At 42.5% G+C, this 14937-nt stretch overlaps 1 protein-coding gene across 1 annotated transcript in view; it reads right to left on the bottom strand.

Moving 5' to 3' along the window:
• Positions 1-255: 255 nt before the first annotated feature.
• LOC141067757 (carboxypeptidase O-like) overlaps positions 256-14937 on the bottom strand; it is a 340782-nt gene continuing 326100 nt past the window's right edge. Inside the window, exons 10-11 of the mRNA XM_073558228.1 lie at positions 7604-7688; positions 256-823 (exon numbers count right to left, since the gene is read on the bottom strand). Coding sequence (XP_073414329.1) covers positions 546-823; positions 7604-7688 — 363 coding nt within the window. The 3' untranslated portion in view covers positions 256-545. The remainder of the gene's footprint in view (positions 824-7603; positions 7689-14937) is intronic.

Here is a 14937-nt window from a genome sequence, read left to right on the forward strand (position 1 = left end):
TGGGTCACCCACTCCATCGTAGGGCATCAGCCTAGTCGCAGTGCAGGGTCAGTTTTCCCCCTCCTACCCTAGTCCTGTGCTGCAGAACCGTAACAGTGGTGACACGTTTCTATTATACTTTCTCTCTGATTGTTCCACTCCTGGTTTTGTCTTACAAATACTGACAGCTTTAGAGTTAGCAATGGATGGGACTTGGGGTTTTGAGGTTATTTGGTGCTGTCAGGAAATGATGTTTATAGAAACAATTACTTTTTTTGCAATTATATTTAATTTAAAGAATAGAATAGTTTGTAAGTAAAAATAAAACCATTTCAGAAATCTATGCATAATTTTTAACATTAGAAAATCATTTAACTATAAACAGACAAAAAGTAAAATGTCACTGGAAAATTAGGCAAAGCTATAACTGATCGTTGAGGAGCATCTGGGTACTAAACAATGAAGATTTATATATATATTTTTTACAGAATCGTGGACTCTCTTTAGCTATTTAGCATTTACCATAACAGACAGATCACACAAAAAAGAAAATGAAAACTATATAATTAAAGAGGGATAGCATAGACTAGGCAGATAGAAATTGCTAGGAATATGTTTAGCCACAGTGGACCAACAGCAACTGCACTGTCAAGTGGCTCCAGATATTTCTCATCCATGTATTCAAACAAGGTCATCATAGCGGTCAATGTTTCTTCACAAGTAGGTTTTATCTCATCTTCTGGTAGTTCAAATCCAAATTCACCATCATCTCTTAATTCAAAGGTGTACGCAAATGAAATGTTATTGTCAGCTGCCCAGTCGGCAGAAGACCCTGAATTATAATCTGGAAGGAAGGAGGAAATAGAAATAAGAAATTTAGGAGACACAACGAAGGTCAAGGATAAGATGACAGCACTAATTCTTGTCTGTAGCTTTCTGATTATCAACAGTTAGGCTATGTGCCCACGTTAGCGTTTTTAAACGCTCAGGAAACGGGTCTCCTTTCAAAAAAAACGCGCGTTTTTTGCTGCAATTTTTGCGCAAAAGCCACTCGTTTTTGATGCGTTTTTTCCGCGCGCCTTTTGGACTATAGGAAATAGCCAAAAACGTGGCCCTAAGCGGAAATTAATGAACATGCTGCGTTTTTTACCGCTAAGCGTTTTCTTAGCAGTAAAAAACGCATCCATTGGCACAAAATGGCCAAAATACATTAAAATGAATTGGATGCTTCTGTTAAGCATTTTTGATGCGGTTTGACCCCGAAAAATGTATCAAAAACGCTTAAAAAAATGCAACGTGGGCACACAGCCTTAGGAACCATAGAATCTGTATCTTCGTCCCTTGTAAATCTCTATTTTAACATAGTGAATTAGCTACCAATTGCAGGTTATTTCCATTTAAAGGTATCTGTCACCAGGTGGCTTTCCTAATATAAAGTTAGACCACCACATTTAAGGTCTCTTTTACAGTAAGTTGTATGTAAGACCCCCAATCCCCTGTGCAAAGCACAAAAAATAGCTTTATAATGCCCTTCCTTATGGTGTAGTCCAGTTGGCATTATTTTGTCTGTTTTGCAAATTTTGAGATACGGTATCCTTTTTCCTGTGTTTTAGAGACTGTGAACAGTGAACACCACTGAGAAGAAACACAAATGTGATTGGCCCAATAAAGACATCTAAGGCTATGTTCACACTTGCGTATCGGGGCTCTGCGGATGGCAGCGTAGTTACTCCCTGAAGCTCCACTCACTTTCACACTTCCGTTTAGGTCCGCCTACTTCTACATGCATCCTGCATACCTATCTTTAACATTGGGTACGCCGTGTGCATGAGGAAATTCCTGGCCTAACCAACCCTTAAGGTCATGTGCACACATTAAGTATTTGGTGAGTTTTTTACCCCAGTATTTATAAGCCAAAACCAGGAGAGGAACGGTCAGAGGAAAAGCATAATAGAAACATTTGCACCACTTCTGCATTTTTCATCCACTCCTGGTTTTGGCTTACAAAATCCTGGGGAAAAAACTCACCAAATACTCAATGTGTGCATGTGGCCTTATAACGTTATTAAGTGAAATCAAGATGTAAAAAAGGATTTATAATGTCCCCATTTGCTATGCTAAGAAAGGCTTTGAATAGCCCATGGGGCGTTAGTTGCCCCAGACTAGTCATCCCTCTTTCTATGTTATCACAGACCCACTGTTCACTCTTGGAAAAACCAGACCATTGGAAATCGCACCGATCCGAACAATGGGGTTTTTTATCCTCTTTTTAAAATGCAGTGGCAGGTAGAATGTCTGTCTGCAGCTCCATTCATGCTCTTTGGGGCTTCCAGAAAAAGCCAAGTGTAGCCACTGAGGGAATGAATGGATCAGTGGTTGAGTCGCACATGAGCTCCATTCTAATGAGGATAAGCATCAAGCTTTTGATGCAGTGCTCAGGTTCCAAATGTAACTGCCTAGTGATACCAATGCCCTGGGGTACGGTGAGCAGAAGCAAAGTGGGGCGGCCTGGATAGGTGAGAAACACTGCTAGCATCTCACCCAGACCGGGCCCCTCCTCTTTACTTCTCCTCACCAGGACCCATACACCAGTAAGGGTAGTAATGCCCTGATGGCAGCCCTAAACATGCCCACAGGGGATCTTTTTAGTGATTTGTTGGTGTCTCAGGACTCAATCCCTCACCAACTGCGAACAATTACAGTGGCTGCAAAATATTAAAAAACTGTTGAAAGATTAGTTAAGGCTCATTCAGACATTAGTTTTTCTTGTACAGGTTCTATTCGTGATTTTCACAGATAATTAAAAATTGTATGATTATCTATGTGGCTATTCACGTGTCCGTCTATTTTTGTGGACAAAATGGTCCTGATGAGATCCATGTACCATGTGTGTGTGGTCTGTTTTTCACAAACTGTTTGATAGGTGAAGCTTAAGAACCTCAGGTTTATTTTTCATAACAGAAAAACTGGTGAAAGTGTCATGGTAAAAATCTGACACTGACCAACTTCTAATGAAAATTAGATAAAAAATACTGATGAAAATCTATTCTATTATTTCTAAATACTGTTTTTCGGTGATTTCTTTGTATCCCCATTCATACTGCACCCACAGACAAATGATACACCATTTCAAAGGTAAACTTGCTCCCTTCAGCAAGAAAATAGCCAAACAAACCACACATCCACGATTTGATCACAAAATACAGTTTAACCTCTTCCTGACATCAGACGTACTATCCCGTCCATGGGACCCGAGCCCCTATGCCCATGGACGGAATAGTACGTCTCAGCGATCAGCGGCGCCCACGTGGTGAACGCCGCTGATCGCGGCCGGGTGTCAGCTAATTATCACGGACTGCCCCGACACGTTAACCCCTTGCACACCGCGATCAAACATGATCACGGTGTACCGGGGGTTAAAGGGAAGCATCGGCAGGGAGGGGGCTCCCTCCGTGCTTCCCTGAGCCCCCCACGGCAGCGCAATGTGCAGCGCTGCTACGGGGTGTTCCTTCCCTGCAGGCCCCCGAATCCAAGATGGCGACGGGGGCCTTCGGGGGCCTGCAGGGAGCTGGCCTCCTCAGTGCCTGCAAAGCGCAGGCATGAGGAAGTCTGCAGCAGTGCCTGTGAGAAATCGCTGATCTGTCACAGTGATCTGTGATGTGACAGATCAGCGATCTGTCACAGGACAGTGATGTCCCACCTGGGACAATGTAATAAAGTTAAAAAAAAAAAAAAGTGTTAAAATAATTTAAAAAAAAAATCGCCAAATAAATTAGAAAAAAAAAAATTCCCCCAATAAATCCATTTTTTGGAAATCAAAAAAACAAAACAATAAAAGTACACATATTAGGTATCGCCGCATCCGTAACGACCTGCCCTATAAAACTGTCCCATTAGTTAACTCCTTTAGAGAACCCCTTAAAAAATAAAAATAAAAACGAAGCAAAAAATAATTATTTATTATCATACCACCAAACAAAAAGTGCAATAACGCGCGATCAAAAAGACGCATATAAATATCCATGGTACCACTGAAAACGTCATCTTGTCCCGCAAAAAACGAGCCACAGTTATAGCTCGCAGAATAAAGCGATGCAAAAATAATTATTTTTTATATAAAATAGTTTTCATTGCATAAAACCGACAAAACATAAAAAAACGACCTAAATGAGGTATCGCTGTAATCGTACTGACGTGAAGAATAAAGCCGCTTTATCAATTTTACCACACGCGGAATGGTGTAAACGCACCCCCCCAAAAGAAATTCATGAAAAGCTGGTTTTTGTTCACTCTGCGTCTCAAAAATCGTAATAAAAAGTGATCAAAAAATGTCACGTGCCCGAAAATGGTACCAATTAAAACGTCAACTCGTCCCGCAAAAAAATAAGACCTCACATGACTTGGTGGGTCAAAATGCGGAAAAATTATAGCTCTCAATATGTGGTGATGCAAAAACTATTTTTACAATAAAAAGCGTCTTTTAGCGTTTGACAGCTGCCAAATATAAAACCCGCCATAAATAGTAAATCAAACCCCCCGTTATCACCCCCTTAGTAAGGGAAAAATAATAAAATTAAAAGAAAATGCATTTATTTCCATTTTCCCATTAGGGTTAGGGTTAGGGTTAGGGCTAGGGTTAGGGCTAAGATTAGAGTTAGGGGTGTGTTGGGGTTAGGGTTGGAGTTAGAATTGGGGGTTTCCACTGTTTGGGCACATCAGGTGCTCTCCAAATGCTACATGGCATCTGATCTCAATTCCAGCCAATTCTGAGTTGAAAAAGTCAAATGGTGCTCCTTCCCTTCCAAGCTCTGCCATGCGCCCAAACGGTGTTTTACCCCCACATGTAGGGTATCAGCCTACTCAGAACAAATTGCAAAACAACTTTTGGGGTCCAATTTATCTTGTTACCGTTAGGAAAATAAAAAATTGGGGGCAAAAATATCATTTTTGTGGAAAAAAATGATTTTTTTTATTTTCACGCCCGGGCGTTATAAACTTCTGTGAAGCACTTGGGGGTTCAAAGTGCTCACCACACATCTAGATAAGTTCCGTGGGGGGTCTAGTGTCCAAAATGGGGTCACTTGTGGGGAGTTTCAATAGTTTAGGTAGATCAGGGGCTCTCCAAACGCACATGACACGCCAGACCATTCCATCAAAGTCTGCATTCCAAAACGTCACTACTTCCCTTCCGAGCCCCGATGTGTGCCCATACAATAGTTTTCTCCCACGTATGGGGTATCAGCGTACTCAGGACAAATTGGACAACAACTTTTGGGTCCAATTTCTCCTGTTACCCTTGGGAAAATAAAAAAATTGGAGACTAGTTGATCATGTTTGTGGAAAAAATACGATTTTTTTATTTTCATGCCCGGGCATTATAAACTTCTGTGAAGCCCTTGGGGGTTTAAAGTGCTCACCACACATCTAGATAAGTTCCTTAGGGGGTCTAGTTTCCAAAATGGGGTCATTTGTGGAGGGTTTCCACTGTTTAGGTACATTAGGGGCTCTCCAAAGGCAACATGACACCCGCAGACCATTCCAAAATGTCACTACTTCCCTTCCGAGCCCCGACGTGTGCCCATACAGTAGTTTTCTCCCACATATGGGGTATCAGCGTACTCAGGACAAATTGGACAACAACTTTTGGGGTCCAATTTATCCTGGTACCCTTGGGAAAATAAAAAAAATGGTGACTAAATGATCATGTTTGTGGAAAAAATACGAATTTTTTATTTTCACGCCCTGGAGGGGTCAAAGTGCTCACCACACATCTAGATAAGTTCCTTGGAGGGTCTAGTTTCCAAAATGGGGTAATTTGTGTGGGGTTTCCACTGTTTTGGTACATCAGAGGTTTTCCAATCGCAACATGGTGTCCGATCTCAATTCCAGCGAAAAACGTCAAATGGCGCTGCTTCCCTTCCGAGCTCTGCCATGTGCCAAAATAGTGGTTTACCCCCACATGTATCAGCGTACTCAGGACAATTTGCACAATAACTTTTAGAGTCCTGTTACCCTTGGGAAAATAAAAATTGGGGGTGAAAAGATCATTTTTGTGGAAAAAATATGATTTTTTAATTGTACCGCTGTACGTTATAAACTTCTGTGGAGCCCTTGTGGGTTCAAAGTTCCTTGGGGGGTCTAGTTTCCAAAATGGGGTCACTTGTGGGGGGTTTCCAGTGTTTAGGTTCATCAGGGGCTCTCCAAATGTGACATGGCGTCCGATCTGAATTCCAGCCAATTTTGCATTGAAAAAGTCAAACGGCGCTCCTTCCCCTTCTGAGCTCTGCCATGCGTCGAAACAGTGGTTCCCCCCACATATCAGGTATCAGCGTACTCAGGACAAATTGCACAATAACATTTGCAGTCAAATTTCTCCTGTTACCCTTGGTAAAATAAAAAAAATTGAACCTGAAGTATTTTTTTTGTGAAAAAAAGTTAGATGTTCATTTTTTTTTTAAATATTCAAAAAATTCCTGTGACGCACCTAAAGGGTTAATAAACTTCTTGAATGTGGTTTTGAGCACCTTAAGGGGTGCAGTTTTTAGAATGGTGTCACTTTTGGGTATTTTATATCATATAGACCCCTCAAAGTGGCTTCAAATGTGATGTGGTCCGTAAAAATAAAATGGTGTTGCAAAAATGAGAAATCGCTGGTCAATTTTTAACCCTTATAACTTCCTAACAAAAAAATTTTGGTTCCAAAATTATGCTGATGTAAACATGTGGGAAATGTTACTTATCAAGTTTTTGTGTGCGTATCTCTGTGATTTAAGGGCATAACAATTCTAAGTTGGAAAATTGCGAAATTTTCAAAATTTTCGCCAAATTTCCGTTTTTTTCACAAATAAGCGCAAGTTATTTGAATGAAATTTTACCACTATCATGAAGTACAATATGTCAGGAGAAAACAGTGTCAGAATCACCGGGATCCATGGAAGCATTTCAGAGTTATTTCCTCATAAAGGGACAGTGGTCAGAATTGTAAAAATTGGCCTGGTCATGAACGTGCAAACCACCCTTGGGGGTGAAGGGGTTAAACATTAATTTTCATAAACCTGCAGTAAGGAAAATTTTCCTGCAGGTGGCACCGCAGTACCCCAAAGCACACTGCCAACGCATTCGTAAACATTCACTGCTTTTTTGCTGATTACTTCCCCCCCCCCACACACATGATACACCATTTGAAAGGTAAACTTGCTCCCTTCAGCAAGAAAACAGCCAAACAAACCACACATTCACGATTTTATCACTGAATACAGTTTAAACATTTATTTTCATAAACCTACAGAAAAACACAATGACCTGCAGGTGGTACCTCAACCAGAAAACATTTTTTGGCCTCTAATTATCAAAGCAATTTATTGTATTACCAACCAACATATATAAAAACCTGTCTGTGTTCATCAGCTCATGAAATACATTTACATTTGACCAGTTTCCTTTTTCTGAAATTGCTTGCGCCCCCGACGACCAATGTGTGAAAATTTCGCACGGGCCAAGCTAGTAGGTAATTATCTTGTGTGTGAGAAATATCACTGAGGTCTGCATGAGTCGTCACTCTATTAAAAAAATATTCAAATTACCGACAATCTGAAACTTGATTACAAGACTGAATTGTACTTACATAAAATCACAGATGATGATCCCACTATGTAACCCTCACCATGTTTTTCTGCCATTTTGTCAGCAGCTAGATTGGCAGCGATCATCTGGTATTAAAAAATATAAACGGTTAAAGTTTTTTAGCATAACGAAAAAAAAACGTTTTAAGTACATTTCTAAGAACTAAATGTATCCAAAATGTAATGCTTAAGGCCAGAGTCACACTAGAGAGAAATACGGACGAGTGCTATGCAAAAAAAAATTGCATAGCACTTTGACCAATGTTAATCTATGGGGCATCTCCCATCATCCGTGTTTTTTCTGCCCCTATTATATGTGTGAGAGAAATCGCAGCATGCTGCGATTTGCACCGTATTAAGCCCAAGAATCGCCAATGCAAGTCTATGGGTGCGAGAAAAAAACGGATACCACATGGACCATCAGTGTGACTTGCAAGAAATATGCACCAGTGTCCTTTCGAAAAGTCAGCAATTCAGTGCGCTATACTGTAAAATCACACTGACAGGTTAAAAGAGAATAGATAGAATACATGTATACACATCGTATAGGTACATATATATACACTGTGTCATTGACACACACACACACACACACATATATGTATATATATTTCATAGAGATTTAGATAGCAGAATAGGTGATAATTCAATTGTCGGCTTGTGTAAAATCATTACAAAACCGGACAAGATATGACACATGGTTTACATACAGTAAACCATTGCATATCCGTTAGATTTATATATGTCCCTCACTAATAACGTTGGCAGTGTGTGTGTGTAAAATTTTGGAGCTGTAGGTTTTAAATTAAAGAATTGAATCACGGAAAAAACTGGCGTGGACTCCCGCACAATTTTCTCTGCCAGAGAGGGAAAGCCAGTGACTGAGGGCAGATATTAATAGCCTAGAGAGGGACCATGGTTATTTGACCCCCCTGGCTAAAAACATTTGCCCTCAGCCACCCTATAAAAGGCGCTGTGCTGACTCCCCGCCTGACCCGCGGTGAACTCGAGCATAGGAGCCCGCGCCAGTTTTTTTCCGTGATTTAATTCTTCAATTTAACATCTACAGCTCCAAAATTTTTCACACACACACACTACTAACATTATTAGTGAGGGATATGTAAATCTAAAGGATATGCAATGGTTTACTGTATGTAGACCATGTCTCATATCCTGTCGCATTATGCAATGATTTTACAGAAGCCGACAATTGAATTATCGGCTATTCTGCTATCTAGCTCTATATGAAATATAAAGATATATATACCGTATTTTTCGCTTTATAAGACGCTCCGGATTATAAGACGCACCCCAAATTTTGAGGAGAAAAATAGGAAAAAACCTTTTTTGTAATAAAATGGTGGTGCATCTTATAATGCAGGCGTCTTATTGCTTACTAGGGGTGGTGATGGAGGAGGCCGGAGTGGAACATTGCTGCTGGGATGAGGGGGTGTTTTGATGTGCAGTGTGTCGCTGCCAGTGTCTGATACTGCCGCCGCCCACTGCCCCCTGATGCTTGCCACCACCGGCACGCTCTGTCCCCCGGTGCCTGCTTGCCACCACCGCCGCACTCTGTCTCCCAGTGCTTGTCACCACTTCCGCGCTTTGTCCCCCGGTTCTTACCGCTATCGCCACGCTCTGTCCCCCGGTTCTTACCGCCACCGCTGCGCTCCTGTCCCCCGGTGTTTGCCGCCATCGCCCCGCTCTGTCCCGTTCTGAGGGTACTTGCCGTGGCACTCTGTGCCCTGATGCTGCCGCTGCGCTGTCCGCCGGTTCTTACCGCCACCGCCACGCTCCTGTTCCCCGGTGGTTTCTGCCGCCGCCGCGCTCTGTCAGCACTGAAATCTCATCTCCCGAGATTTCAGTGCCGAGATGTCCATCTGCGCATGCGCGGCGGCCATTTTCCAGGAAGAAAGCCGCAGGAAAGCAGGTATGGAGAGGCAGAGACCCCCCACGCTGAACGGGACAGAGCGCGGCGGCAGAAACCACCGGGGGACAGGAGCGTGGCGGTGGCGGTAAGAACCGGCGGACAGCGCAGCGGCAGCATTAGGGCACAGAGTGCCGCGGCAAGTACCCTCAGCGGCAGTGCAAAGGTGTATCCTCTTTGTAAGATGCACCCCCTTTTTCCCCTCAATTTTGGGGGAAAAAAAGGGCGTCTTACAAGGCGGAAAATACGGTATATATATATATATATATATATATATATATATATATATATATATATGTGTGTATGTGTGTCTCACTGATGTATATATATGTGTATATGCAGCACTATATGTATATGCAGCACTATATGTATATATATATATATATATATATATATATATATATATATATATATATATATATACACACATACACACTGCTCAAAAAAATAAAGGGAACACTAAAATACCACATCCTAGATATCTCTGAATGAAATATTCCAGTTGCAAATTTTTATTAATTTATTCATTGCATACTGGAATGTATTCAGAACTATAAAATTTTCAATGTAAATCAAAATGAATATCCTATGGAGGTCAAGATTTGGAATGATACTCAAAATCAAAGTGGAAAATCAAATTACAGGCTGATCCAACTTCAGTGGAAATGCCTCATGACAAGGAAAAGATGCTTAGTATTGTGTGTGGCCTCCACGTGCCTGTATGACCTCTCTACTGTACAACGCCTGGACATGCTCCTGATGAGGCGGCGGATGGTCTCCTGAGGGATCTCCTCCCAGACCTGGATAAAACATCCGCCAACTCCTGGACAATCTGTGGTGCAGCGTGATGTTGGCGGATGGAGCGAGACATTTATATCCCAGATGTGCTCAATCGGATTCAGGTCTGGGGAACATGCAGGCCAGTCCATAGCTTCAATGCCTTCATCTTGCAGGAACTGCTGACACACTCCAGCCACATGGGGTCTGGCATTGTCCTGCATTAGAAGGAACATAGGGATAACCGCACCAGCATATGTCTCACAAGGGGTCTGAGGATCTCATCTTGGTACCTAATGGCAGTAAGGCTACCTCTGGCGAGCAAATAGAGGGCTGTGCGGCCCTCCAAAGAAATGCCACCCTGCACCATTAATGAGTCACTGCCAAACCGGTCATGCTGAAGGATGTTGCAGGCAGCAGATCGCTCTTCACGGCGTCTCCAGACTCTGTCACGTCTGTCACATGTGCTCAGTGTCAACCTGCTTTGATTTGTGAAGAGCACAGGGTGCCAGTGGTGAATTTGCCAATCCTGGTGTTTTGTGGCAAATGCTAAGCATCCTAAACAGTGTTGGGCTGTAAGCACAATCCCAATCTGTGGATGTCAGGCCCTCAGACCATCCTCATGGAGTCGGTTTCTAACCATTTGTGCAGACACATGCACATTTGTAGCCTGCTGGACTTCATTTTACAGGGCTCTGGCAGTGCTCCTCCTGTTCCTCCTTGCACAAAGGTGGAGGTAGCGGTCCTGCTGCTGGGTTGTTGTTCTCCTACGGCCCCCTCCACATCTCCTGGTGTACTGGCTTGTCTCCTGGTAGCACCTCCAGCCTCTGGACACTAGCCTGACAGATACAGCAAACCTTCTTGCCTCAGCTCACTTTGATGTGCCATCCTGGATGAGCTGCACTACCTGAGCCACTTGTGTGGGTTGTAGAGTCTGTCTCATGCTACCACGAGTGTGAAAGCACAATCAACATTCAAAAGTGACCAAAACATCAGCCTGAAAGCATTGGTACTGAGATGTGGTCTGTGGTCCCCACCTGCAGAACCACTCCTTTATTGAGGGTGTCTTGATAATCTCTATATATAAAAGTGAATGTATGTCACTTTGACATACATTCAAACGTGACAGTCAAGGTTTTTAACTGACGTATATATACAGGAAGGAAACAGCTACAAATTCTTTGCTACATGCGCAGTCAACCCATCCTACACAGGTCATTAAATCAGTACCGACTGGACAATTTCTGAGAGTTAGACGCATCTGCTCTTCACATGAGGATTTCTGTAGAAGAGCGGCTGATTTAAAACAGAGGTTTATGGCAAGGGGTTATAGCAGGAGACAGATTAAAAAGGCACAGGATCGAGCCATGAGTCAGAGGAGACACGATTTGATCTATGCTCCAGGTGGCAATGCTAAGAATAATGATATTAACAAGGTTCGAATGATTACCACCTATCATTCTCAAAGGGAGCTAATGAGGAAAATTATGGCCAAGTATTGGCCTGTACTCCTCGCTGATAAAACACTTGGCATGTATTTATCGCCTGCTCCGAACATTACTGCACGGCGTAGTAAGAATTTGAGGGACATATTGGTTCATAGTCACTATGAGAAGAATGATCAACAACAACTTCCATTTGTCCAAACATCTAAACCTAAATGGGGATGTGCCCCATGTGGTAAATGTGTAGCATGTTCGAATATAGAACGTGCCACTACCTTTTCCTCCTCTGACAATAGTAAGCATTATAAAATAACACAATCGATCATATGCTCCACCAAGGCAGTAGTTTACTACGCTCGTTGCCCCTGCAACATGATTTATATAGGCCTCACTATGAGAGCTTTAAAAATACGGGTAAGAGAACACGTGCGTGATATTATTGCTGCCAGGGAGGAGACGTGTGGACCATCTACGCACGATACCCAGACACTTCAAATTATTTAATCAAAGTGATCCCAAGGGATTAAAGGTTAGGGGTATAGATAGAATTCTTCATGATGTTAGGGGGGGTGAAGTAAGCCGACCTCTGGCGAGACTTGAAACAAAATGGATTTGGACTCTGAGAACCATACATCCACACGGTTTGAATGAGTCTTGCAGCTTCGTTCCATTCCTCTAAACCATTCTGGTCAATTTTTATTTCACCTTGTTTGTTGTTTTTTATTGATTTTAATTCCTTTTGTCTATTTGTAGAGCGTATCTTTGTGTTCTGAGTGGACCCTTCGCTGAACTTGCTTCAGCGTAGAGCTAAACATCAAGCAACATCATGCATTTGAGATATATTGTCAATTTGCTCTAACATAGACCTGAACATCAAGCAACATTACGTATTGGGGTTACATATGTTTGGATTTGATAAGAGGGACTTCATTTCCGTAATTAATGTGTGTATTGCTATGATGTGTACATGGCGACTATCCAGTAATACCATATACTACGGCTACATAGGACTGGATTATTTGAGAAGAATTTCACTTTAGACATCAATGTTTGTATTTTTTGTGATATATATATGGTGATTATTACATTTTATTCCTTGATTTTTGTGGAATTTTGTATTTTTTTTTATATAGTACATGTTATTTATGTCATCATATATTATTGCTATTCATATATGTCATCGTGTTAATCTCTTCAGCAGGCATAATTTGCCTTTTCTGGAACTAATATACTATATTTTCAGAATGTCGTTATGCAGGATTGGGTTGCTCTTATATACATATATTATTTTCTTTGGTGATCCCTATATATATAATGTAATTCTGAGGGTCTTTTTGACTAATATCTTATAATTTTCCACCTTGTTTTTAGATCGGTGGTTTTGAGGTAGCTACGGGTGATCTTTCTCATATTTCCTTATAAGATCTCGGACTATTATTGTCGGTGCTCGTGATCACTTCCTTTATATCTAATTATACTACTAGGCTTTCATAAATATGTGCCCTCCTATATGTAGATTTATATACTTTTTTGCCTCAGGTTTTAGATGTCCCTTTAGTTGGATAGAGGTCTTTAGATTTACGTTTCTTTGATGTAAGCAGCGTATTACATGATCACTCCCTAAGCATAATTTCTAGACTGACCGGAGTGCACCCACTGCACGTGCGCCCGCCAGGTGTCTCGGGTGCATCGCTCGATGTGGCGTCTGACGCCGTGTCCCGGTCACGTGGGCCTGGTCCTCCTACGTCAGACATGGGAGGGGCCTGGCTCACGTCCCCGGGGCTCGGCGTCTTGCCGCGTCGGGCGGTTCGCCCGGGTCGCTTGTCGGTGTGACATGCGCCATTTTGGGATGGCGCTGCCGGGACACTCTAGTGATATAGGATTCTCCATTTTGGTGTAGTAGATGGGCTATCTTAGTTACATGGTGGGATGGCTTATGAGGGATGCTTTAAGCGGATTGGTGGAATTACTAAAATATGCCACCCATTCTTGTAGAATAGACATTCCCCCATTGATACCTATTGGTCCCCACATATCTGGGATTTAATATGCCCTACCCCTACTATCAGATGGCCTATGATATTTTGTGTAGGAAGATGGTGACTTGTGAGGGGATTTATGATTGGACAGGAATCAGATGGCCTATAGCATCCAGCGTGAGAAAATGGATTTTTGTGAAGGGATTCATGATTGGACAGGTTTTCACATAAAGATACACTCCTGCAGGTGTGATGTCAACCCCCGGAAGAAGGCTGAGTGCCGAAACGTACGTAGGGGCTGATATCACCACCCACAGGAGGTAAGCTTTATATCTGCACTCAGACACTGTATCTAACTTTTAGTGTGATTTAGTGCTCACCTTAATCTTGTGATCTGTGTGCTTGCCTATTAGTGCAATGTTTTGTGGCTAGATATACAGTAGCGATGTGCCTTGAATTTTTGCTTGCTTCCTAATAGAGGGTATGTGGGTGGTGGTATCTCCATTTGGGTTTGCCACCTTTTAATGTTTATGTGATGTATGTAATTTACTAAATAAAGATTTTTGTACTTTTGATTTTTTTGGGTTCATATGTGTGCTTTGTCGGTTTCTCCGTATGTTCTTGAACTCAATGATGGGTCCAATATTTAGTAAGGGGCTTAATAGTAGTATTTAATTTATGATGGGTTCGTATATGCTCCATTTTGTGACTTCAACACTTTTGTTAAAAGTGAATTTATGTATGTATGTATGTATATGTGTGTGTATCACACACACATATGGTTAATCAAGAAGATGCAGAGTGGGACACCAACCAATCACGAAGCATCAGAGTGGGACACGGATGGAGAGCGGGGCTGAGGACGGATACAGCAGCACGGTGCATGGAGAGCGAGGCTGTGGTGGAGGAAGACAGTCTTCAGGACAGGGGCCTCTTGACCAGAGAGTAAGATAGGAGAATAGTGCTGGCACCCTCCCAGCCCTGTCCCGGCTCAGTCTGTGCTCCCCGTCGCCAATCGCGCTATCCCCCCTCTCCCCTGCAGCTTCCTGGCCTAAATTTAGTCCCCGGCTTCTACTGCGGCCTACTACAGTGCTAGGCCACGCCCCCCACAGGCTGCCCAATCACGCGCGCTCTAGCTTCGCCCACTCCAGCCGAACAATCTGCGCTGCTCTCTCTTCTGGTCCCGGCATCACCGCGCTTGATGCATG

The sequence above is a fragment of the Dendrobates tinctorius genome, unplaced genomic scaffold (assembly GCF_039654945.1).
Source record: "Dendrobates tinctorius isolate UK_male_01 unplaced genomic scaffold, ASM3965494v1 ptg000254l, whole genome shotgun sequence".
NCBI lineage: Eukaryota > Metazoa > Chordata > Amphibia > Anura > Dendrobatidae > Dendrobates > Dendrobates tinctorius.